The sequence below is a fragment of the Truncatella angustata genome (genome assembly GCF_020726525.1).
Source record: "Truncatella angustata strain MPI-SDFR-AT-0073 chromosome Unknown BKA67scaffold_1, whole genome shotgun sequence".
NCBI lineage: Eukaryota > Fungi > Ascomycota > Sordariomycetes > Amphisphaeriales > Sporocadaceae > Truncatella > Truncatella angustata.
The window spans coordinates 5,528,594-5,554,711 of record NW_025763381.1 but is presented as its reverse complement, the minus strand read 5'-3'; the positions used below and the strand labels follow the sequence as shown (position 1 = coordinate 5,554,711).

Here is a 26,118-nt window from a genome sequence, read left to right as displayed (position 1 = left end):
GACGGCTTCCAAGTCTGGTATACCTTGTGCCGCATGTGTTCCAAATGCGTACATGGGTAACAGGGTAGGCACCTTGCGCTGCACAGACTGACCGAGATCTCCCTCGGGTGTCATCCGTGCCCCAGTCGTCCCCTATGGCTGATGGCCGCTTGGTTCCTGAAAGCTAAAATTGTTCTTGGGTCTCTCGTCGTCATAAGGATTGAAAAGGTGGCCTTGCATTTGATTTCTATAATCTACTTCAGACCTTAAAACTGGATTCTGATGGGGACCATCTCGATTACACCAGGCCGTTGCACACCACCAATTTTTCATCTAGCCCGGTGCACAATGACGAACGTCAGCTTGTGATGCCAACGCTTGCTTTGTGCAACCACTGCATGATGAGCTACAAAGAGGCTCCTGTCAGTTCCAGTCATATGTTTCAGCCTAGCATCTCGGACGTCCAAAATCATCGAGATGGCGGGGTTGTAAGACAAAACACTCGCCTTCGCACCACCATGAGCAAACCTGAAGATTAGCCCCGGAAGAATATTTGTCACTTGGTGTGGACGACTATTTGATCACACGATTCACGATGGTGGGGCCACAGAGCCTAATGTGCGTGGCATTGTTCGTTTTCCTGCGTTGGAACAGAAAATGTGTACTGCAAGGTCAAGTGTGTGTCTCTACTGCCCATGCATGTGCTGCACATAACACATGTTCTGCTTCTTTGCAGAAAGAAATAACTTGCATCGTTTCTGCGAACTCTCTTTAATCCCACCTGCAGTCTCAGATCTACTTTCCATGCCCAAGAAGAAGGAGAAGAAGCAGGAGAAGAAGAAAAGCGGATGGCGTAACGTAATCACCCACCACGAAAAGTCTCGGAGTGGACGGGGGAACTTCATGATGACGAGACGTCGATGTTGGACGCGTCGAACCGCGCCGAGTTCGCGTCTGGGTTTCACGCGTTTAATTACGTGCATATGCCATTGACCTATTAAAGCACTTACGTGATTAACCTCTGCGGAGTCTCAGAAGTCATTGGCCGGCTACGTATGGAGACCGTTTCTCTTGATCCACCACTCCCCACTTGAGTCCTCTTCAATGTTTGACCCCAGAATTGATTGCAGTGAAATTGTTACCTGTCCATCAGGAATCTGCAACCCGTGCGGTCACCCGGCCACCCGGTCACCCCCTCCCTCCCTCCCTCTCTCGCTGCTGCGTGCTGAATTCCACGAATACTGCTTTGTTCCTTCTGAAGGTGTTCCCAAAAGAGTTTTCACAACGCATTCGTGCACTGCAGGACGCACGCGTTTCAGAGCAGATGCAAAGACTGTGCCCGTGCTCTAACATGAGCTGCCTTTCTTGTCACGTTCTGGCCGCAGGTTGCTAATGTAAGAACGTCCGAAATATCCGTGAAACGCATTTCGCTAGTGGCACAACTGCCAAAATGCACGCTCGGAGCTCGGACAGGTTTCATCTTCGCGAAGCGACTTGAAAAAAAAAGTCTCCGATCAGCGACATGGTTGCAGATTGAGCCTCATCTCTAAGTTTGACGACACGATGGTTTGGGAAACTCCCCCGTACGCGAACATTGGCTTTAATGAGTCCGGACAACACAGACACGAGAAACTCAGAATATGGTGGCATTTCTCATGCTCTTATGGCTTGTGCAGGAACGAAAGCCTATCGCCCAAGTAAAACCTTTCTTTCGAAGTGGCATGCTTGACCAGAACGCAGCTTTAGTCCTTGTGGCGTCTTAATGAATTTCTAATCTTGATGTGTCCATATTTGAACAAGTTATATTCGTGTCTCGATCTCGTTGTGCGCCCCGATTTTAGAAGTCCACCTGAAGAAACTACAAAGAAATCTTCAAGGGGTTCTGAAGTAATCTTAAAGCATTATCCGAATCTATATAATATGCTATAAGAACGGTTCATGAGTGTCGAGACTGGCCCGGACTGCATTTAAGCAGCCACCGAATCAACGACACACTTGCCAAGATAATTCCAGGCACATACAATCACTCAAGAAAGAAACCTCATGGATTAAAGAGAAGCAAGGTGGCGAGAGCGGTTAGATACGCGCAAGGGAGGCGTCACAGCTGTTGTGGGCGAGGATTGTAAACGAGAAGCAGAGATATAAAGGAGTGCATCCTCTTGTAAACTTCCGGTATCCGACACCGGTTATTATTTGTTAAATACCTAAGGCTATGATAGACTGTAATAAAGGTTCGTCTCGTCTTAATCTGGGCACGGTATATCGAAGAGTACTTGTAAGAACAAGCATTGCTCCGCCAGCCTGAAGCGGATGGCTTCCGTGATGGCGACAAGAACATATTTGGGCGAAACTACAGCTATTTAACGACTACTTGGCAACGACTTGGCTTCATATTGTAATTGTAATCTCGAGCACAGCTCATTGCTTGTCAGTAGCTTTCTACTTCGGCAGGAAGTTGACAGCAATTTGTTTGGCCACAGTCAACCCTTGAAGCTTACCGTTGCCTTTTCCCGTTCGCGAATGAAGGCGTTGTCTTAGAAGATGGGTACAACATATTCTCCCAAAGCACGATGTTGGCGACAAAGTCCTCGGGCGCTATCCGAACAGTCAAACTGTTCTGTCCAGGTGATGAAAGTATAGACAGGAATAGATTGCCATTGTTCACCAGGAAGCAGTGCCACCAGCGAAAAATAATCACAACAACTTACGCTGGTCATAGAGATGATCATCATCAACAACTGGGACGACTTGGTCAGAAATATGGACAACACGATCGCTTCTCTCTTCAGATCACCAAAGCCTCTCCAGAACAACTTGACTTGTAAATTTGAGTTTTCTCATTTACTGCATAAGTTGCCGCTTGTTCCATTTATTTGTACTGGCTATCCGCTCAGGTGCAAGCTGTGCAGGTTTGGAATGGCGTACATTGGGCGAACCAAATCATGCCAGGCGCTAAGCTTGAGGACACTCCTGTTTATAGGAGAAAGAGAGGCAGAAAAATGTAAAGGAGCAATCTGAAAGTCCCCCATTTTGCGGATGGATTAACACATACGTGTGAGTTCCACGGCAAAATTACACGTACAAACAAGTCATACGATTGTGCACACCTCACGGTAACCCCCAGCGTAAATACCACGACAACAACGTTTAGCTATGAGAACTGATATTGGGCGTTTAACAGTAAATTTCTATTGAGGCGCGAAAAGCATAAGGTCTTAGTTTACATAAAATCCTACAATACACTTAAACAGGTCCATGTCCTATGGCGTGTCCTGCATATCTAATGACCTTTATAGCCCTAATCTATGTAACCTGTTTCAGGAATGTCCAATACCGTGCTATTAGCACGAACCAGACGGTTCCCAGTCCGCCATCCCAAACCACTACGCTGCCTGTCCAGCCAAGCTCTTGCCTCATCACTCCATCCTGGCTTTTGGGAGATGCTCACCAGTGTGACTGAGGCCTCGAAGATTGTAAGAGCCGCCTCGTGACCGTCTGTGATGCGAGCATCTCTTAGGTGTCGGTTCGTATACCACACGTCCTGGAGGGCTAATCGGAGGCTGGATCTGTCGGCCGGTGCCCAGTCATTGTTGCTTCTCGAAGAGGATGCTGTTTGGCCTGGAATTCGCTGAGTCGCTGAGCTCGGGGAAGGTGTGGGCTGTCCACTAGAGCGGTATGTTTTTGCGGAGTATCTAGGTTCTCTACGCATCCTACGGATTCTCTGGAGCGGTTGTACATCCCAGAGAGACAATGCGTTTCGCTGACCTGTCTGTGAAGGGTCATGAGGTACGCTATGAAGAACGCTGCCAGGACTAGTGCTATCTGGCAAGGCACCGCTCATGTCGAGGCCGCCTTGATCGAAGAGTCTAGTGTGAGACAATGCATGATTATAGAGGCGAATATCGTTAACAGAAACTTGGCTTTGCAGAGGGGCAATTTTTCTTAACTGCCCACTTGCAGGAGAGCCAGGGCATGCTCGGTTATGTCTGGGTGATGCAATAAGTTGTGAGGAGATGATCTGAGGCCGTTGATCATTGCTACCACGTTTTGTAGATCCAGCGGGCGCGTTGGCATGACTGTGGCCCCAGTCAAGATCCCTTCGGTGGGCAAGTACGTGATTATGGTCATATGCGTGTCGCTGGTGACAATCGCGACAGGTACAAAGACCACATCCTGTGCATTTTTGTATAACTGTACAGCCATAGTCAGCGAACTGTATTGATATTATTTGTGGTTCCTTTGAGAGGCTGTATTATCTACCATTGACAGAATCAGGAACATGATGGCTTACCTGAAGTGTTACGTTCGCCACAGATGTCACATTTGATACCTCTTCGGACCACCTTGTCAAAGTGCCAATGAGACCTCATCTTCATCAACACAGTAAAGTCGAGTTAGATCTTGGGACGATTGATTGGGTATTATCATGAGTGCTGAAAACATGGGTGGTAGAATATGAGACAGGGGAAGATTATGACAGTTGATAAAAAAGTTTGGTGGAAGAAGATTGAGAGGAGTATTTGTAGGGCATATGCTGCGTAGTTAGGAACTGTAGCTTCAAGTGAGTCACTTAAGCACAACAGATAAAGTCAGTGAATGACCCATCTTGTGATGGCATTGGTCAGATTGAACAGCGAATGGCCTTGCCAATCACGCAACCGCAAATAGTAAACATTGTGCAGCTAAATATATATATGTATCTCATGTATGAATTAAAGTTAAAACTTCGCGTATCACGCCGATGAGGTTTCGTCACAAATGTACAGCAAGCCGTGTGAAGTCGGCAATAGAGACTCGGCAATGTGTGGGCAAAAATGATCGTTAATGTATGATTGATGATTTGTAATGCAATGAAGTAAAGGCACATTGAGAAAAGAAAGAAAAAGTAGTGTAGATAGAAAATAAATGAGGTTGTGAGCCCTCCAATATCAGTTTTGTTTTCCAGATGTCGATTTAGGTTTCCTGATAATCAAATGCTGTGCGAGATCAGGACTTTTTCAATGTAGGGAATTAATGGCTCAGAGTCATAAAGTAATCATCCGATCCTTTGACGGTCGCTGAATCGTATCAAGGGCTCAACACGACTTTTGGCAAGTAGACAGGCGTCCCCTAAGAGTCCTGACGTATATTAAAATCCTTGACTGTTTACCAAGTAATTATAAGTGATCGTGAGTATTCCATACCTGTTTCGTCAGTAACGAAGTGACACTTCGATTAAATAAGTCCTCCTAATATCACGCAGGAATGTTGAGACTTAGCCTTGCCCTTGGAACGAATATGGGGCTTATACCTAAGCCACTGGCTTCAAGTCCAAGCGTGTATTCCACTCCCATTCCATATATGTAACAGTGGCAGCTCCTAGAGTCCTTAATCCGAATGGGAAATAGAATATGTAGTGCAGGAATAATATCAAAAATAGTAATATTGACGCAGTTGAACCACCTCAGTTAGTGACAATACTTACCCCAAAGACTGATCAAAGCCGTCTTAAGATACCTTTTGATTAAGCATACAGCTACATCCCTTAGCACGGCCGCTCTCTGATGCAATGGTGGCTACTGTATCGACGAAAAACGATACACTCATGTTTTAATCCAAATTACTTGTTTGTCGGCGACTGATTGTCATCTGTGTCAGTGGATGTACATTCAAGGTATAACTTCAACAGTGATCTTTGAGATTTTTTGCATTAATTCTTTTACTAAGTCATGAGTCCCACCTATTCGTATGATGTAATAGTACACGTGGAAGACCTTTCCCTGTACCATAAGTCATGATTCATTACAAGCGCACCGAGAGTCTGTTATATCCGGGCCACTCGTTTAGCCGTTGACAATTGTACCACCATTGCAGTGGATCGTCTGTCCACTAATAGCTGAGCTGTCCGCAGAGGCGAGGAAGACAACGCAGGTCGCGATCTCCGATGGCTGAGCAGGTCGGCCCATCGGCGATGTGAACTGCTTTTGTGCCTCCTCGTTCATGGTCGCTGGAATCAAGGGGGTCCAGACTGGGCCGGGAGCAATTGCATTAACACGAATGCCCTTGTCGACACGCTGATTGCTAAGGCCACGAGTGAATGCAACGATAGCTCCCTTAGTAGAAGTGTAGTCAAGGAGGTCGGGGCGGCCAACATAGGCGTTGATGCTGGCGTTGTTGATGATTGTAGACCCTGGCTTCATGTGGGGCAAAGAGTACTTTGCCAAGTAGAAGTAGGGGTGGATGTTTGTGTTGAAGGTATGAATCCATTGGTCCCTGCCATGTGTTAACATGAAAACAGACACACCCGGTCAGTTTACGAATGCGCAACTTACTCAGAAAGTTCAGAAATATCCTCCTTCATCATCTGATAGGCAGCGTTGTTGAAAAGAATGTCGATGCCACCCATTGCCTTCAAAGCCTCAGCCACAAGCTGCTCGCAATTCTGGCGACTGGTCAAGTCAGTCGCAAAAAGGTGGCACTTTGCTCCGCGCTCTTGTACAAGCTTCTTGGTCGCCTCTGCGTCCTTCTCCTCATCTGGAAGATAAGCGATGAACGAGTCTGCGCCTTCAAGGGCGAAAAGCAATGCAGTTGCGCGACCAATGCCGGAGTCACCACCAGTGATAATAGCTTTCTTGCCCTTGAGCTTGCCAGCAGCCTTGTAATCCTGAGCACCACCTTTGTAGTCAGGAAGCTGGTCATAGATAGCCTCGACTGGCAGCTTGCCCTCCTTTCCAGGGAATGATTGCTCTGTAGGTTTCGGCAGAAAGCCTTTTAAGAGGCTTGTTAGTAATTGCCAGAATCGAGAGACAAGTGGAAGATGATCTCGTACCTGATTCGAATGGGTGCTTGTCGGCCATTATTGCGGTTCTCTCTGTGTTGTGGTGGGTTGTAACGTTGCTGTGTAACGATAAATGATACTTTGACGGAGATATGTAAAGAATATCGAACCGACAAAATGAGATTCTTAAGTCTGGAATGACGAACACATTTTGATATATATCGATGCTGAAAATTACAGCATCGCGATGATGGGTCGTGTCGTAACTGATGACATCATACTACTGCAAGAGCCGCTTTTTTCATTGCTGTGTCGCTCCATTAAAAAAATGCAGAAGGAAGTTTTGCTCCGACTATGCAGGAGTTGACAAACAAAATTATCTTGTAGAACTTTCTAATGCCTACAGTAGTCGCTTAACTCTATCTACCGTCTGCCATTTCTGATTTTCACATGTATTCCAGGTACATGCAACTTCGAACATAAAATTAGGTGCGGGGATGCCACAGACCACATACAAATGTCCCAGACGCTCTCAAAGGTAATTGAGCTCAACAATACGAAAACACTGAAAATAGTTACTTGCTAATAAAGTAATTCCGACTGATTTTGTGTCTTTAGAATCAAATTCGAAAGCAGTAAGGCTCGGTAGTAGGCTAGACAGAACACCGACTTTTGGTGAAGAGAGGCTGAGATGTAAATATGTTTCATGTCCTATACTGGCGTCCTTACTAACTGAGGGGCTGCAAACGAGTGCCTCCCTCACGCTTGTGTAATGGGCGTGTCTAGGCCAGAGGCAACACTCAAGGGTCTTGCAATCTCGCATGAGATGACGGGAACGCTCGTCTTAACTCAGTGAAGATTAAGTCATGCCTAGGTACAATTTTTTCATAGCTCCTTGGCCAAGTAATAAATAGACAGCAGTTCGTAGCTTCAAGACCTAACCTACATGTCTGTGAACTCACGTCATTGTAGATAGAACAATATGGAAAATTACAAGAGTTTAGTTGATAATTTTGATTAATAAGATAAAACCCCCTCTGGTATGGTATAGAAAATGTGTGAAACGATATCGCCATACTAGCATTGGTGATCAAGGTCCATGACTATGCCTTGCTACGCGAACATAGTATTGAGAAAGCGACACCGTCCACGTCACGCCCTGCCAAGAGTGGAAACCGAAAGTTTTAGCTATCACGGCCAAGACTTATAGAGGGGCCGCTTTTGGCCTATCTTTCGCCATGAGAGACGCATCGCAAGACTTCGTCATCTAATCTTCCCTGAGGGCTCATACTTGATTGTTCATCAGACATTCGGTATTCCATAGTCCACGCACATAATATAGATCTTCAGCTGCACGGCTAGTACCGTAAACACAATGATTCAATCATTCTTGCACATTGAGCACGGATAAAGCATCAACCCGTACCACGATTGGAGATGCTCTAATCAGCCATCACTTTCAACTAAAGCCAAACACACAAGCTAAGTGTGGTGAATTCGTTTGGCCGATGATATGTAATGTCACGAGGTCGTCGGAGAGAAAAATGCGTTTGGAACACTATATTTCCTATTTGTTTGTGCGGCTTAGGCGCTGGTTCTTGCTCGTCTATCCGTATCGCTATACGGTATAAAAGATTACTAGGCAAACATGGAAAACATCATGTTATCTCGCCAATTATGGATTAACGTGAAGTGCTGAGTTTGAAATGAAATTGCACGACAGGTGCAGGACATGAAATTTTGCAACAATGACTCAAAGAACGAGCGATGCGCTGCAAACCGTTATTCACCCCACGTATGTATACAACTACTAGCTCAGTCGATCCATTGGCTCACCAGGCGCATTGATCTGGTAGCCTGTTCTGCTGATCGACCTGCATACATTATCTCCGAGAGATGCGGTAATGCCAATGGCTTGGCGGATGGTGTAATTGCTTTTTGGGGTCTTTTGTTTTTGCCTCTTTGTTTTTATATAGTTTATGTGTAGTACGGATGAAACCGTGGAGCTTGTCAGAATGTCAGTAAGTTAATCTAAGCGTCTTTGGAATGGTGTCAGCTACCCTGCAGTAAATGATGCATCAGACTGTTATTAATGGTGCCTCTCCAGCAAAATTGTCTCTTCATGCGTCAAATCATTTCGAGTCTTGTCCCTTGCGTGACCGCAGTCGTTCCGGCTTACTCGTCATAAATGCCACCAGGTGGCCACTCACACTCTGCGTATCTAGTGGCATGTTATCATCCAGTTATTCGATGCGATACACTTCATCGGCCATATATATTTGGCCATGCCAGTTATACACACAGGCCACAATGGACAGTAACCTTGGTTTTAGTGTCAACACAGATGGCACGCGTTTTGTAATGGTTTATACTATATCCCCGTCTTCAAAATGGGTAATATTTTTTACTTCGAGGTCCTGTCATGTCGTTTATTATTATAAGAAAAGATTTATTAGAATACTAGTCTATGCTGTATTACATTCTAAACATAAACCCGAGCGATCAGAATATTTGAAGAGGCTCGTGTACACTAGGCACGGTATTATAGCTCTTAATAGTGTCTTCACCGGAGGTACTGGTAGACACACATCCACATAAGAGCTTACAACTGGTAGTATTCAGTTAACATATCCTAGTATGTTAGCGAAAATTTCTACACACCCTTTTCAGCTTTTCTCCAAATGTTCATTGCGCTCTTTTCACCTCTGACTCGCAATGAAGTCGTGACACATCTCGATTATCTCGATTATCAGGGTCGACCAAACAGTCACCTGGCTAGTCTCCAGTGTGAACCTTTTTCTTATGGCATTCCAATTCTCGCCATGCGATTATCTCTGGTTGGCTCTCATCGAAGCTAAATTTTTCAATGGCTCATGTATGGACCATAACTGCTGCACCTATTTCAACTGTAATGTAAATGAAGCATTGTATTAACATTTAATCATGTCTGCGGCATCTGGGAGGTTCAAAAATCCTTGTACTTTTTCATCAAGCATCACTCAGTAGGCATCGCTCACGAAATATCAAATATAAGCTAACCTACTCTTCTCATTAGACATAGCATCAAATGATGCTTTGTTAGACTGGGTGTCTGACCTACTACCGGCTGAGATAACTTGCAGCTTTAACACCAACCGCCGTACAAAGTTGGTACGGCCAACCTCATTGTCACGGGTGACTCGCGTAAGTTCCACGTTCATCTGATATTCCGGCCAGTATCAACGAAGCTATCCGTGTCGGTGTGATCCTAATGGTACATATTCCTCATACCGACAAATCTGTCGTCGTCTCGGCCGAGTTCCTCTTCACACTGATTGCACTTGGGATCTGGTCTGGTTGTGAGCCCTCACTAAATATCCTGGTCAGTCATATTGCAGCGACCGGGCCATTCTTCAAATACCGGGGCTTTGTGTTCAGCTATTATCGGCTACGGATGAAGACAGCAGCAGGCTTACGAGATTGAGGTGCGATCCAAAAATGGTATTGCCCGCGGAGTTGAGGTAACTTTCGGGGAGTGGCTCGCATCATGGCGCTGACAACCGTAGTTTTGTACAACGGGAAAGAACCATGCACTTTCTGTGTGTCGTACATGGTGCCTGGGACCGCTAACACAGTCTCGGACCGGGCACCGGCGAAGGACCGAACAGAACGTCCTCAAATTTTGAATGTGGTACTTCGGGTGATGGCAAGTATTGTGGATTTGATAACGGGATCAAGTATGGAGATCTCTGTTGATTCAAGATGTTTGTGTGATCTATACAGATACACAAGAGCGTCACGTACTTGCGCTGCATCATCGCGGAAGACAGACATGGGCTCAACATTGTTAGCCGGCTTGATCGGACAGATTACTGGTAGTGATTCAAGCTGGCGTGGGTGGAAAGGTAGCACCTCGAAAGCTAGACCAGAGTCAACTGAATTCTTGTGCTCCTTGGAAGATTTCTGCGAGAAACGGGCACACGATTGTCAACTGCATTACGAATCGTGTTTGGCCGAGCTCACGCGTTAGGAGGACCCCCTAAGGTCGATGCGACATCGTTCAAAGCGAAGTTTGGCAACAAATTCCCAAAGAGACGGCTTTTCGGAAGCGGAGACGAGTACTTGGAGCGAGGGGGGTACTCATAGCTGTATGGTTGATATTACTGTACAGTTATGCCTGATCTTGATGTCCGCCAGCACATGGCAAAATATCTCGGAGGCAGATGAAACAAGGCTGCGAGGAGAGTGGAATCTGTAATGTATGCAAGACAGGTCGTTGGGTAAATCAAAGGAGGCACTATGAGTTCTACTAGGTTCAATATGACCAACATGGACCTACCATCTTATGTAAGGGTTTATTGCTTTGTTTTGTTTTGCTTGTAAAACAACTGCGCAAGCCGAGTTGCCAACTTTGTAAGTCATCGACGCATCATAGTCGTGCCTGCACTGGCCAGATAGCATGATGTTGAGTGGTCGCGCAAAAATGTAAGCTTGTCAACACTTGGGCAGGCCACGTAACCTCGAAACTGCCTTATTCTTACATAACAACTAACTCGAGTACAATGCACTTGGTTGACCGGAGTCGGCTGAATATCAGCTTGTTCGACTCGCACGGCTCCACGGCATAGTAAACCCTGTGTCCTGGCCATGTTTGAGCGCGTCTGTAGCTGAGTGATGATCCGCTGGCCAGACGTGCGGGTTTTGTACAAAGGAGTGGCTCCACGCATTGCGGAAGGGTTGCAAGAGCCTGCTAGACTCCCGAAGTTGGAGCAAACGATGAACATCAATATTCCCCAAACGCCAGTGAACAACTCAATATACCGCTTTCTATATGCCGAATCTTCCCATCATTCTGCAGCCTCATAGGGCAATCGCGCCTCTCCTAGATTCCTTCACGTGGAGCATGCCTTGCAAACCACAGAAGACCAAAAAGCCCTTGACGTGCGTTAGTTGAGATCTGACCAGATGGACATTGAAGCGTGTTGAGCATACCGCATAAACGATGACAGCAATGAAGATGGTGCTCGCGACCGCGGGTAGGTCTTTCGGATCGGGATTCTTCTCGTCGCCAGCGAACTCGTGGTGCCCACTTCTAACCAAGCCACCAATGACCGAGAGGATGACAATCGCAAAGCCTGAGATGACCACGCTATGTAGAACGTGAATAGATTAGCGATCGTTGAGGAAGAACCCGAGATGGAAGCGGCTGCCTGTAGCTGGGATTTGCTTACCAAGACCATGCTTGCATAGAGCTTACGACTGGCTTCATCGTCGCGGCTGTTACAGTAGAGAGCAGGTGTAATTTGTGGGTTGTGATGGCGTAGCTTCTTGCAGCTTCTGCTTATGCGATTTCAATCTGGCTTGCTTCAATCCGGGTTCTGAGGCGAATTGGATGTTGTCGGCGATGAAGTCAGAGGTTCCCGACCTACTGTCTGATGGCCAAAGCTTCTTGTGGGTCTCAACTATGTTACCCGAGTCGAGTTCCTGCTTGGAGCCTCAGGGAGTCTCTCTTATTGCATCTGCTATTGCTATGTGCTGCTCTTAATACTATCGACCACGGCACATTTCAGAAGCACGACGCTTTTCAGGTTGAGGATCGCATAGTTCTACGCCTTGCCACTGGGGACTGCTAGGGTAGAGTGATTTGACATGCTCTCAGAGTTCATTTTCGTGATATAATTATGGCACCGTTTTGAATCAGCGGCACGATTGTACCACCGTGGCACCCACCACCGTCAGTGTGCATGGAGTTTGGCATGCGGCATCGCAACGGCGCTTCAAGTGCCAGGCTGCCATGAAGATGGCAAGGTAGACGTTGCGCATTTTGCGCATTTGATCTCATATTGGACTAGGTTAGGGTATCTCGATGGTCCATGAGCATAAGGCTGATAAGGCCCTTCCGATCATGAACATCAGTGCAACAGCGCCAGCCTTGATATCGAATAGATGTGCCGGTCCGATGTTTTCGAAACAGGCAAGGTTCTTAGATCGACGTAAGGGGTCAACGTGCATAATTGACTGCTTGGGAACGCTCGGCATGCGTCTTATCAGATTGCTAGGTGGGTGGTTTTAGTGAGATTCATCTAACCAAACCAAAGTCAATGTTCATGTACACTTCTGATCTCTCGACATATGCTGTGATAACGTTGTTGTTGAAGGCGACGACAAATAAGCAACTATCGACTAGTCTAGACTAAGGTTAGACTAGGTAGAGAACAATTGAACAATTGAGCTTTGGGTCATGAGGCAACAGCCGAAATGGGATATAGCCCCTGCGTCTTTTAGCCTGAGTCTCTGCTGTCACCTTACGGGTTTATTCCAGCGCGCCAAATAGAGGGATCACATTGGCGAGAGGTAAATGCTGTGGACACCAAAAACGGCTTGGCCGGCATCTGTGCTGGCACAGCCCTGACTGGAGATGGTCCACATTGTTTGAAGTCTTGGCATGAAATACTCGTTGTTGAAACATTTTAAATGCAGAGAACGCCAATCGAGCGCCGAGTTGTCGTGAAGTCAGGTAATTTAAGCGAGAGACTGGTGGCTATGGGCGCCAGACAGCTGGGGCTTATACACAAGCCTAGCGCCAAGTCAGTATGTTCGAGCGCGAGCAGGTCAATGGTAACCAAGTAATGTAACTGGCAGGTACTTGTAGAGAAATCAGGGGAGTACTAAGCTTTGCACCTAACCTAAAACCCTCAGTTTTTCTTTCTCAACTTCAAATTACAGATTCAGATGCACACAGCCGATCGTCATTATAACTACAAGCCTTGCATCAGAGGTATTGAAATGTTTGATCAATTCCCCTGTTTGCGAAGCGCAAACGTCGCCAGTTGTTTAGCGACCTATTTTCTTGTCGGACTTGAATGACAGGCAAAGTTAAAATAGGTACTCTACTGGGATCTTACATACGAAAGGTACAGCCAAATACCTGGAGGCTGAATGGCGGTGCAGACACTAATTTCGGAAGTTTGTCTTTTGGCTGTCACCAGCTAAGTATGGATACACTAGCACTAACGTCAGTTTTAGAAACATGCAGTAAGCAGTGCATGTTTCCTAGCTCTTTGAGCTCCTATCGATCTTGTGTCTTGTCTCCAAGCCCTTAATGTTAGGTAGGGTCGAAGGCCTCAAAGCCTAAAGTCTCAGGTCACGGTGGAACGCTTAGACCTACGGTGAGCTCTACAATTCCCAATCTGCAAGTCCACAGGCTCAATTCTCTGCTTGTCAAGCTTGTCAAACAAGTCGTCTCAGGAATGCCGTCAAGAAGCCAAACATATCCTAACGTTGATTGAGTTCGGACTTTGCCCACATTTCGGATGATGGCAGGGGCATAGCCTTGGCTTTCTTGGTCCTCCGTGCCCCCATTCACACATAGATGGCTGCGCGCTCGACCTGTGATTCGTTGAGGGCTGAACACTGTTGGCTATTCTTTGTCCTCCGCAAATTAAGCTACCATCCTTCATAGTCTATCCATACTGTTTTCGCCACTGCGCCTTGATCGTGCAGCTATGGCCAATTTCCCCGGCCTTTGCCCTATGGAACAAAGCAATCCGAGACCAGGGGATTCAGGTTGGTTGTCCCTTGATATCAAATAGGCCTATGCATAGTTGTGTGAATATACATAAGCCATGTTTGCCCCTCTGATCAATGTTATCCGTTCTTTCTTGTTCCATTGGTTACGCATGTCGTCCCTTCTCAATAACTAGTGCAACTCAGATACATCAAAACATTCACTTCTTCACCAAATTTCGATCTTGATAGTCAAAAAATTTCACAAAGTCATCTCATTCTTACGACCTTGTGCAACCATCGGCCTGTCGTTCAGTTGAAAAGTGAACACTGAAATTTTCGACTCACTTTTTTCTCTTTCCCTTTCCTTTTTTTTTTCCTCGCCCCCAATACAGCAACTCTTCCAAGACTTCTGCAGATCTCAGTAGCAAAGAAACAAGCTGCCATAATTCTCAAAATCAACCACAATGCGATCAACCACTGCCCTGATTCTTTCCGCGTTGGCAGGCAATGTCCTCGCCCAGGTATCTGCAACTGGTGTATGTGGCTCTCTGAACTAATTGGTGAGCGCGATACTAATGGTCCAATTCTAGCAACTTGGTGATGCTACTGTCGTTACCAACAACCCCCTCGGCAAGTCCTATGTTGGCGTCCTTCCCAAGGAGCCCTTCTGGAAGAGTGGCAGTATTGATGGCAACGTCAAGGGTTCTATCACTGTCAAGTCCAGCCCAGATGGCGTTGGTGTCGAGTACACTGTCAAGTTTTCCAACCTGCCAAAGGAGGGTGGCCCGTTCCCTTACCACATCCACGATGCAGCTGTTCCTTCGAACGGCAACTGTACCGCAACCAAGGCTCATCTCGACCCGTTCGTCCGTGGAGAAGATCCGGTCTGTGACAATAAGCTCCCTCAGACCTGCCAAGTTGGTGATCTTAGCGGCAAGTTTGGCAAGATCACATCAGACCCTTACGAGATCACCTTCCATGACGTCTACTCTTCGCTGAACGTCGGCTCTAACGCTTCTATCCCGGATCGTAGCTTTGTTGTTCACTTTTCCAACAAGACAAGGATTACATGCGCCAACTTCGGGGTATCGGGTTATGGTAACAGCACCCCGACTTATCCTACGGGAACAGGAGGCCTATCGCCTTCCACCAGCGCGACAGCAACTTCGTCACCGACAAGCACTCCCGTAATTGCTGGCGCCAGCGCCCTCAATATTGGTGCCAGCTTTGCTATTCTAGCCGTTGCAACAATATTTTCTCTAATTTAACCGTGTCACAGCCACAAAGGCTTGCTGGCCAGATTTTAGTTCGACAAGATACTGGTTCATGATTTTATTTTTCAGGCGTTGTGGTAGACTGGAGTGGTACACCTAGGTTGGCCAAGTTAAAATTTGTTGTCCAAAAACATGGACGATCATTGAGGGAATGTTTTACAGCATAAGAGACTGGGTACAGTCTCCCGTTAGCCGGAGCTCGGTTTAATATTCGTTGTACCAGATTGTTGATACGCAATCGAGATACCATTTGATTGAGCAAAGCTATCATTCCACTTTACTTCGTGACGGGGTGATTATGCTTCGTTAACATGTCCATCGAAGGGTTCCTGTGTTCGTCAAAATAGACTATGTTCGGAGTTCGAAACAAGCTCAGACGGATCTGTGAACGGTCCCCGCGCCAAGGCGAATTGTTTCAAGTGAAATGAACTAACCTAGCATTACGGTTTACCATTATCCCAACGACATCTTGTCTAAGTACCAACCTCCTCGTCCCCCCCATATCGCGTCGCGCTCCATCCTCCAAAGAATCTTGCGACACCTCTGCCACATCCATCGTGACTCTATTGAATTGCGGCCACGATCTTCATATGCTGTTTTGGAAGAATAGCCAACGAGCCACAGGCTGTGATATTTTGCCATTGTTTTTGGTACGTCTACCGTTGAGTGTCGTCATAGACAATAGTTACCAAGGCACAACATATTATCGAGTGACTGTATCAAGGTCATACTAACCACGGTCTTTTCGGTTACTAATTATCAAGACCAATTCGGGGGTCCACCATCGTCAGCGCAAATCGACAATCTTGACCGGTATATGTATGATTCAACCCGACAGGGCCACGTCTGACGCACATAAACAGAGTGGTGTCCACTCATGCTATTTGATCAACTGCGGATCAAGTTTCTGCAGTGGGCACCATAGGTCGTATTGGGCAATCGCATGATTTATCAAGTCCCAAAACGTACAGGATTTGGCGATCAAAGTGCTTGACATATGCAGCTATCCACCGCAGTCTGGGGAACTAATGGTGTGTAGGGCCACTATCAAGGCACTATTGGTTCTGGGCTCGACGAATAAGGACGACTCCGCAAATCCGTGACGATGATACCGGTCGTTACATTCATCAAGTTCACACGGGGATCTAGATCCACGAATCGGATCGGGATGCACGCTGTTGTTGCTATTGTCGAAGGGGGTTTATCGATTTTGAACGCCACGGCGCCTTTTCTCGCACATCCCTGTCACCTATCAGAGAATAGCGGCCCGGCGCAACATGCGTGTCGGTAAACGAATTGCATGCACCTTGTACCAGTTTACACGAGGTTGCATCGAACTTCAGGTACGTCCGGCTGGGGCTTTAGTACAGTGCGTGCCCGATGAGCCATGCCAAGAAATACATGTTTGCTGACCACCTTTGCACCGGGATGACCATAGCCCCTGGATGCAGATACTGCGGTCAGAACTATGCTGCATCCGGATCTTCTTGCACAGCATTGGGAGTCTAGAGAAGGCTTCAAAGAGAAAAAGAGTGTGCCAAAATTAATGCTCCCTGTGACAATGTGGTTCATTGAGGGAAACCGCGCTACATTTCTGCGCAATCTCGCCTTTGTAATCAATGAGCTGAAGTTGCACAGGATCCCAGCGATTTTATACAATTGATCATATGATGATGGCCTCCACTGCAGTGGTACCAAATAGGCCCACACTTTACTGCCTATCTTTGGACACCCTTGTGTGCCACATCACTGGTCCTCGTTCAATTACGCTTCGCCGCGTGTAGTTGGAAAGTATTGTTACGGCCAGCAATTGGATTGTCAAGTATCCTCTCCTTTGACCACACCGGTATCGCTAAGCCGATTCCGTCATAATCGGACCCATGGTGCACATTGCTTTGAGTCATGGGCAGCTATTCAGCATTTCGATACGCAGATTACACCGTAGGAAACAGACTCATTGTTGTATGGTCTTCATTTTGGAAGAAGTTTATGAGAAAAGAAGTTGCATTGCGGCTCGAGAAGCCTTGGGCATGCCGGGTACGCCGTCATCACCACGTGGAAATCTTGTAGTGCTGACGGAGGCATGAAGTCTTGCTTGACACCGTCACTGTACGGGCTCAGCCACGGAAATCATTCGGTCTGTGATAGCTGTGCCGTAGCTATTAGTGCGAGTGGGTGTCCTCAGGTACCAGTTCATGATCTGGCTTCTTGACTAGGGAATCTGTGACATCTTCGCCCGATGAACCAGTCACGGCTGAGAGTACGCCTGCGATGCAGATTTACACGTGCCCGTGGCCAATAAAACGATGAAGCACATTTACCTGCCAAACTGCAGCTCATGGGCAATGTGAGGCAATTCCGGACCGAGTATTGGTCCACGGATTCATATCATTAGTTCAAATCATCCAGTATAAATGTTGGGAACTATGTACAAGACGCTCTGGTACTTACGACTAGTGTCAACTATTTGCCATAGAAATCCTGCTTACATTCACCACCACGACGAAGGATTTGTAATAGTGGGAATCAGCGACGGTTAATATCGACCTACGAAACTTACCTAGCTAGTTTGTTATTTGATCACAACCAACATCGAAATCTGGTCCAGGACGATTTATAATATGGAAGACGGGTATAATCCCAAAGTGGAGGCTATTCGCATGAACGAGTATCCTCACATGAACAATGGTAAGAACATCATCCCGGTATAGGAGATTATCCACCGACTAAAGCAATGACAGGAGTATACCTCGATCGTAAGCCAATCTCACCAATAACGGAATAGAAGATGTTGCCCAAAGATCTGCCTACCAAATACATCAAACGAATCTTCGCAATGGCCAGAAATACTTGGGTTCAGACAATTACTGACACTTGCTAACAGATAGCGGGGCCACCATCTACGCCAAATCTGCCATCGAATCATTCTCCAGAAAGATGATCACAAACCTTTACGGTGTACGTCGGCCCGAGCTCTCCCTGAGATTGAGCGATCCGTGTGCTAGGATCCTATCCCTGGGTAGAGCTCACTCAACCCATCCCTTGCTTCATGCGGTGTGCCTTCAAAGCCTTCTAACACGAGCGACAGAACCCACATTCAGAAAATTTACCCGCCCAGGCATCTGGAAATGTTGTTGATGAGGTCAGAGAGAAAACATTGCGGTTTCTTGGCGCAGATCCAGTACATTTCGACCTAGTCTTCGTAACGAATGCCACGGCTGGAATCAAGCTTGTCGCCGAATCATTCCGAGATCTGGCAGAGAAATCGCGAGCACGTCGATTCTGGTACGGATACCATAAAGATGCCCATACAAGTCTCGTAGGAATAAGGGAGTACACACATGGCCAGCACTATTGCTTCGAGGATGATTCCGAGGTCGAGGCATGGATCGATTCGCCAACTTCGATGTTCGTCAACCGCAATGATCTCTCTGGACTAGGGCTTTTCGCATATCCCGGGCAGTCCAATATGTCGGGACGTAGACTGCCTTTATCATGGTCCGGTGGTTTACGAAGGTCAGAACACCTCCACAACACATGTGAGTTGTTCCACAAGCTCTTGTCCTTGAAGTTAGCTAATAGAGAACTACCAGACACACTTCTCGACGCAGCGGCATTGGCTATGACGAGTCCGATGGAGTCTGTCTTTCATGACTTGGACGATGCACCCGATTTCACGTGTCTATCATTGTACAAAATATTTGGATTTCCTGACCTGGGTGCCCTCGTAGTACGAAAGGCATCAGGCCACATTTTGGCTCTAAGAAAGTATTTCGGGGGCGGTAAGAGACCTTCTTGTCATCAACTTGAACTATATCTCATTCTGACTCGTGGATAGGTACGGTGTCGATGGTAAGTACGATGGGTGGCGAAAGTTGGCATCGGTCAAAAGCCCTACAGGCTCCGACGTACAGACTTCACGAGGGACTTGAAGATGGCACGTTGCCATTTCATAGCATATTAGCCCTTGGAGAGGCTATAGATGTGCATCAGAGGCTTTACGGATCTATGGACAGCATTTCGGCGCACACGTCATGCCTTATAAGTCGCCTATTTCGTGGCCTTGTGTCGCTTCGTCACGACAATGGCCGTGCTGTCTGTCGAGTATACACCGAGAACGGGAACGCATTCGGGGACTCTACAAAGCAAGGATCCGTCGTTGCTTTTAACGTGAGGAAAGCTGATGGGCAGTATCTACCATACTCAGACGTCGAGCGGTTGGCAAATGCTGCTGGAATATACATCAGATCGGGTGGTATGTTGTTTGGCATGCTCCCTTACCTGAACCGCTATCCTAAACATGTTATCAGGTGTCTGCAACCCGGGTGGCATCTTCTCGGCCTTGGGTTATGAGCCCTGGATGACAGAGCGTGCTATGTCCGCCGGGCATCACTGCGGCTCGCACGGCATCGCTGTTATCCACAGACTACCGACTGGGTAAGTGTTTGCAAGCAACAGATCTGACCCCTCTTACCGAAGGTCCATATTACTCATTATCTCGCCACTTAGGATCGTGCGGGCCAGCGTTGGAGCCATGACAACAAAGCGGGAAGTCGACATGTTCTTGGGGTTTATGCGAACCACATTTGTCGAGCGCGACGAGCTTTCTTGGGCAGACTCGCCGCAGGATACTCTGTGCTCAGTCGTCAGCGAGAGCACGGCCCTCTTCGACCTACCTGACCATTATACACATATCCCGTTTCCAGACGTCCGCGAGCTGCCTAGACCTCGTCCAACATTCTCTGACCCAACAGTCCCACGATCACGATCATCTCCGTTCCCGAAATTATGTCGCAGCCTGGAGATCGCATGATGGACGATTGACGCTGAGATAGGGGTCGGCGAGGTTTCGGCGTATCCACTGATGAAGGCGTATCAGTGTTGTCTGTGTAAGGTTCATATATCGACCTGGACCATTGAAGGCAATGGTTGACCGGAGCAAAGCTAGATTGCGTGGAGGTTCTTGCTTTTCGATGATCTGCATAAAGGGGCTGCTTTAAGGGGTTGCGTTAGATCTGGGGTGCAGGAAGTTTGTCTTCACCACCCGTAATGTGTAGAGATTAAATGTCTTCCATTTGATCGCGGATGGTATCGTGAGGCAGTGTTTCTTTTCCGATGTCTTACTAGATTCGTGATTCTCTGTGGAGACTTGCCGTGTTTTCTGGAATTTGTGTTGATGTTCTAAAGTAATCGAGACGCGACGAGCCTCTGACGAGAAGATGTTGAAGAAGAAAATTCCGGCCCGTCGCGACTGCTAAAGCGCGGGAATCACTATGATTTCCCGAAGCGATCCACTGTATAATGACGGTGTTCGCTAGACCCTATGATCTCGGAGAAATTTGGTTATGCTTGGCTCCTGAAAGAGCTGAAAGTCTAGTTATAATCTGTTATCCAAAAACATAGCTATTTGGAATAGTGGAGAACGAACAGAATAGAAACAGGCTCCAGGCACGCGGGGTACTATAGCTAGAGCGCTACTAATTTTCTGTATCCCGCGGTCGACGTGATGTTCTCGTGACTCGGGATGGTCCCAAACATGACTAACGGGGCTGTTTGGCATGGCGATTCCCTCACGCAAAGCCACCTCGAGGTTATATTTTGGGGAACTTAGACGAGCCCGATTGGACGGTTCATGCAATCTGGCAGGTACAGTGTCTCAGATTCGGCCGGTAGTGGCCGCCATGCCTTTCTGCGGAAGTGTATACAAGCTTAAGACCATAACAAAAGGCAGCAAAGTATAAACTTTAGAAGAGCCCGTGGTGGTGGGGCCCTGAGAGCCCCTATCTCACCAAGAAGCTCAAGGTTCTGTCGCTAGGCTAGTCAATCGTGTGCCTCCGTATGTACTAAAGTTGGTTGATTATGTGATTATGTCGTTCAAACGGACGTTGTGTATTTACTGCAAACGCTAAGCATGACTGTCTATAGGCGGTTGTTGCATATTATGATTTGGATACATATTCATGCTACCGGTTGTTCGACTCCAGTATCTTCATTTACATCAACCACTGTTCCAGTTGGTCGGCATATGATGGGAAATATCTTTGAGGCCTTTATCCAGGCAACACATAACTAATGATTATAGCGTAATACTAAGAGAAGAAAAAAAAAGGTATAAGCATCAGACACATTGGACGCCCCTAATAAAACAATCCGCCTCGAGTTAGTCTGCAAAAGAAAGCAGACATTGCTCGACTTTTTTTCTCTTTCAAGTGGGTGCAGTGGGAGCCGCTACTTCGGGAACGATGCCGGTAGTCCCCATCAACAGCCGCCTTATTGCTCATGAGCATCGCGATAGGGGAGGCCACCTTCGTAGAGGAGGGCTTTGGCGCCATTCGTCTTGCCTCAACCAGCAACTTGTGTCAATGCCAATTTCAGATCATGGAAGGTTGGCCACAACGTTGCCGGCCGATGTAGATCATCTAGTCCTAGGAGTGCCCTTTGTGTCATCTGCGGCTTGGCCCTGGTCGACGCTGACCATATTCAGCAACCATCACTTGTTGAAGTGTAGTGAGGCACAAGCATTCCGACGCCGCTGAGTGTGCATACCTCATAGAAGCGGTTTGGCCATGCAACTCCTAGTTCTAACGTACAAAAGCGACTTTGCAAGTTACTTCTACGCAGGTTCAACTTGCTTCTTCCCGATTAAGCTCCAGCGCTAAGTTGTGGCAGTCGAAAAAGCTGTCAATTGGGCATATTACGGAGTATCGTATCTGTCACGTAGCGTGGTGGGTCTTACCCAGCTTGGGAAGTAAAGCGCGAAGGGCTGCACCTAAGGTTAGACCGTCTAGGAGAAGAAGTGCCAAAGTAAATGCGAGATCCATCCGTGACCGGCCCGTTCACCAATTCTCCAGATTTTGCTGTTAGAGATTAATGACAAGCTGCCTAGTCTAGGGCAAGCATATAACTAGACAAAGCAGCTTGTAATATGGCTAAAGAAGATCAAACCCGCCCCAGAGCACAAGGGTGCGATCTTCCGGGACCTGGAAAAACTTGGCACTTGATTTTCTCTGACCAGCCCAACACTGAGCCCTGACCAGATCTATGGAGATGCGCATCTTCACTGTTCCGTACGTATGCATTGCCTTGGCAAAGGTGGACGCCACGCATGAGTGCAGACCCATGCGCTGATCTGCCGCACTGGCACCAAAGGAGTCCTTCCGATGAACCGAAGCCGTCCCATCAAGGATTGCTGTGGCAGCAAGGGATGAACTGTTATGCACTTATATCGGACATTGAAGAGTTGTTGCCATTGTTGTCTTAGATGGAATGTGCTGAACTATTGCCATGCTGCCGAATGCTAGCGTCGTAACTACATTACTGGAAGAGTAGTTGCACTGCGATTTTATGGGCCCCTAGTCTATTGTACAGTATGCCTATTGTGAAGTAGATTTGACGTACAAGTAAGGAGAAGCATGCGAGTTATTCGAGCCCACACCGCAAGTGTATGGACTATTTGTTCCACTACTCCATAGTAGTGGGGCATGCAAGCTACGGTAGTTCTTCCGCCGACACTTAACGTGACAGATAGTGGCTTGGACCAAACTGACTGCTAAAACTCAATAATTACTATGCATGTACATGCTCAGTATGTCAGCTGTCATTCCTCGCATGATGACCTCAACAAGCACAAACCTTGCACTGCATACTTCTTCTACTAATTCTTCTTCACTAATAAGTCAGCCGGACGATTCCCCTTCAAACTCTTCAAATGGTCAAATATTGAGGAGCAGTGGTTGTATGGCGTCTCAATCACTACAGAGACATCCTCGACCACTTACCTGCTGCACTCTTGCAACCCGCAGGTGTGAAGCAAAGGAAGAAGCAAGTCTCGACCCCCAGCAGGCCACATGGCCCGAGCTCAGCAGTCGCATGAATGACTTGAACCCAACATCTCGTATGTCTCGTTCGAGTTGAGTCTGTTACAAATTCCGCCAGCGTGTTCCACTCTACCGACAGGATAGGCCCTCCGAGCCTCGTCCGGTCGCTATGCCACAAGCCGAGTGAACAACTTGAGAACCCAGGAGACTTCAGTCTCCGAGTTTGGACTGTCAGCCTCATCAGCCACATTTGGTTGGTGCGCAGTTCTACTAGGATGCTAGACTATGTACAGATATCCCTTGCTATGCTTTTTGATCGACGGCTAGGATGCAGTCAAGCGTATGCCTGCCTGACAGATCGGGGTTCATCCTATCTTGCAATGTATGTGAATTGCTTCTAGACGCACGTCGATGTTCTGCAGAGACCTGCAGATCATACAGGTACTTGTAACAATTACGATACCGAATCCACAGGACCATATGCAACTTGTCGTCATCCATGGCGATGCTGAATCGTTGCTGACATGTTATGCAACCGTTCGTGCAATAGAGTGCTAGGATTATTGGGCTTGTAAGCCACCAGACCTTGGCTATTGCTTTCTCAGGGTCGCGGCCCAAAACTATAATTCAGTGTAACAGAAGAAAGCAGCGAAACAGCTATGCAAGTCATAACGAGGACATCCTGGCTTCAATCCTATGGGTGGCCTGACAGCAAGCCATGCATGCCATTACAATCGCAAAATTACACGACTAGGAGACCCAGCGAGTCCTTGCGCTTCATTTGAAGTCCTCAAGGTCAAGCTGTTATTCAGACTGCAAAGAAAAAAAAAAGAAAGAAAAAAAAGAAGCACCCCCCGCCCCGCCCCCCTGTCTGCAAAGGAATCTTTGTGTTATATGTTCACCTTGGTGCTTAGTCAGAAGCGTGTCTTCAAAATTTTACGCGCAATTGAAGGTTGCCGGCCATATTTGGAACTCTAGTGTGACCGATGACTACACCCGCACTTACTGTAGCGGATAAATCTACTCCAGTCGCACATGACAGCAAGTCTGTTGGTGGGTCGCAAGACATTCCGTCACAGAGCACAGGCAGGGCGTTGTAATGCCGGAGTAGATTACAACAAACACTGGTTCTGATTATCATTGGACATGCCATCTGGCCAGAGCTTGTGTAGAGTTCATTGTCTTTGCCAGGCCTAGAGCAGTGGCTGAACAGGGGGCCCTTCATTTAGTTGACAGCAGGGGTCTTCGGCATAGGGGATCTCCATCCGATGTGGGTGCAGGTGCTTGCAAGTACAAGTATTTCTGCCTCCGGGATCAGCAAGGCGTGACAAGCTCCGAGCAAGGATGTTGTACAGAGATGAAAAAAAAAATCAGCATGATTCAGGTCCAAAAACGCCATTGGAAAATACTGGTAGACTTTTGAAAAGAAATCAACGAAACGACCACTCATGCAGTGACATGATACCAGATGATGCATGTGGTCCTTAGCTTGCCTGAATGCTTCATTGATAGGCTCTTTGGGAGTGTCCCAGGTCCCTCGCCGTCACATCGTTACAATGCTACCAAAAGGCCCGTACCATACCATGTATGTCACACCCCGGATACCAGATCCATTATCTGGGGTGATCTGAGGTGCATCGATCTCAAACCCGCGAGATGGGATGATGTTCGGACGCAAGACCAGTCCATCTTCCAAGTGAATGCCTATGTGATCGACTGCTGGGCATACACTAGATACTATTGGTACGCATAATGAGATGCTGCGCGGGAGCCTCTCTGGGGAGCCGTCTTATTGTCATGACAATGGTCGAGGCCTTGGAGGGGATGTCCGAGCGATCATGTTGAGTGGTTCCCTGGTCTGGAGGAACAGTTTCGCTCGTCTCAAGTCGGTTAAATCCCTCGGCCCTTACATTAATTCGACATCAAGGGTCTTTCGAGTATAGAGTATCAAAGTTCATTAGTCCGCGAAGCAAAGCATTGATCTGTAGGCACGCTGGTTTCAGCCCTAGAGATTGAGGCAAAAGGATAATGGGAAATTGCTAATTCATGACCCAAACAACTCCATCTTTTTTGCCAGAATAGCATGTGTATCGAATTTTAACTTTAACAGGAACTATGAGAAATTGGAATGGTCTGCAATTTTGATTGTTCCGTAATAACAGAAATGGTCGTGCCATTCCCGGATACAGCAAAGAGCTGGCCCTGAACAGCATTTCTGAAGCTTTGGCCTCGCCTTTTTCTCAGCGCATACTCCTTCAAGCTGACCATATCCATTTCGAGCCTCTTGACATATATATATATATCATTACCAAATAACGTATGACTGCAGGTGATCACCCGCCGCACAGGAGCCCCTGTTCCTGGATTGACGCCGTCACTTTTGCCGCGAAGCTTACGGGGCTACCCGTACTCCAGAAAAAAGCAATTACGGGGAACTCTTTCTTCCTGTTTTCGACCTAGCAACACCACGCCGTCGTGTGTACGGTATCTCAACAAGGTTACTGGGCTGTCCTTAGTTTGATCGTAGCTTCAAGAGTGGAGTGGAGCTATAACCGTCGCCGCTTAGCCATTCGTTATTCGTTATCGAGTCTTGGATGGATCATCACCGCCAGCCAACTACCCCAACCTGCAGCAGAAGCAGCTAATAGGACGAAAGCAATACTTACAGAGCCTTATTAGTCCATGTCTGCCCTTCCGCTGTCATGAACAGAACCGCTGTGCTTCCGATTCAAGACCGATACCATAGATATTGCTGAACATCACCACCCTTGCCGAGCCGCCTTGCATTCTCCCTCCCAGTACA

The 26,118-nt window shown here is 47.3% G+C and overlaps 5 protein-coding genes across 5 annotated transcripts; 2 read left to right on the top strand and 3 right to left on the bottom strand.

The window, feature by feature from the left end:
- Positions 1-3,277: 3,277 nt before the first annotated feature.
- Positions 3,278-4,349, bottom strand: BKA67DRAFT_667520 (uncharacterized protein; the record flags this gene model as incomplete). The annotated part of the gene is made up of 2 exons (XM_046108616.1): positions 3,278-4,170; positions 4,271-4,349. 2 exons carry the CDS (start codon positions 4,347-4,349, stop codon positions 3,278-3,280), a joined length of 972 nt encoding a protein of 323 aa, XP_045964708.1.
- A 1,295-nt stretch (positions 4,350-5,644) lies between these two features.
- Positions 5,645-7,099, bottom strand: BKA67DRAFT_548526 (short-chain dehydrogenase). The gene is made up of 3 exons (XM_046101518.1): positions 6,788-7,099; positions 6,291-6,726; positions 5,645-6,231 (listed from the first exon to the last, which is right to left on the bottom strand). Exons 1-3 carry the CDS (start codon positions 6,813-6,815, stop codon positions 5,802-5,804), a joined length of 894 nt encoding a protein of 297 aa, XP_045964707.1. The 5' UTR covers positions 6,816-7,099; the 3' UTR covers positions 5,645-5,801.
- Positions 7,100-11,575: 4,476 nt separating this feature from the next.
- Positions 11,576-11,984, bottom strand: BKA67DRAFT_653745 (uncharacterized protein; the record flags this gene model as incomplete). The annotated part of the gene is made up of 3 exons (XM_046106433.1): positions 11,576-11,650; positions 11,708-11,864; positions 11,947-11,984. The coding sequence occupies 3 exons, from the start codon at positions 11,982-11,984 to the stop codon at positions 11,576-11,578; spliced, it is 270 nt and encodes an 89-aa protein (XP_045964706.1).
- A 2,448-nt stretch (positions 11,985-14,432) lies between these two features.
- On the top strand, positions 14,433-15,989 carry BKA67DRAFT_57665 (superoxide dismutase). Its single transcript, XM_046103582.1, has 2 exons — positions 14,433-14,760; positions 14,815-15,989. The coding sequence occupies exons 1-2, from the start codon at positions 14,689-14,691 to the stop codon at positions 15,490-15,492; spliced, it is 750 nt and encodes a 249-aa protein (XP_045964705.1). The 5' UTR covers positions 14,433-14,688; the 3' UTR covers positions 15,493-15,989.
- Positions 15,990-18,119: 2,130 nt separating this feature from the next.
- BKA67DRAFT_653743 (pyridoxal phosphate-dependent transferase) lies at positions 18,120-20,311 on the top strand (the record flags this gene model as incomplete). The annotated part of the gene is made up of 8 exons (XM_046106432.1): positions 18,120-18,186; positions 18,240-18,254; positions 18,383-18,456; positions 18,587-19,037; positions 19,092-19,280; positions 19,337-19,753; positions 19,809-19,935; positions 20,008-20,311. 8 exons carry the CDS (start codon positions 18,120-18,122, stop codon positions 20,309-20,311), a joined length of 1,644 nt encoding a protein of 547 aa, XP_045964704.1.
- Between the last annotated feature and the right edge of the window lie 5,807 nt (positions 20,312-26,118).

Coding starts and splice junctions, on each gene's coding strand:
- BKA67DRAFT_548526 (XM_046101518.1), bottom strand. CDS start 6,815: ATGGCCGACAAGCACCCATTCGAATCAG. Junction 6,727..6,787: donor CAAGCACCCATTCGAATCAG/GTACGAGATCAT, acceptor GCCTCTTAAAAG/GCTTTCTGCCGAAACCTACA. Junction 6,232..6,290: donor GATATTTCTGAACTTTCTGA/GTAAGTTGCGCA, acceptor AACACATGGCAG/GGACCAATGGATTCATACCT.
- BKA67DRAFT_57665 (XM_046103582.1), top strand. CDS start 14,689: ATGCGATCAACCACTGCCCTGATTCTTTCCGCGTTGGCAGGCAATGTC. Junction 14,761..14,814: donor CCCAGGTATCTGCAACTGGT/GTATGTGGCTCT, acceptor GTCCAATTCTAG/CAACTTGGTGATGCTACTGT.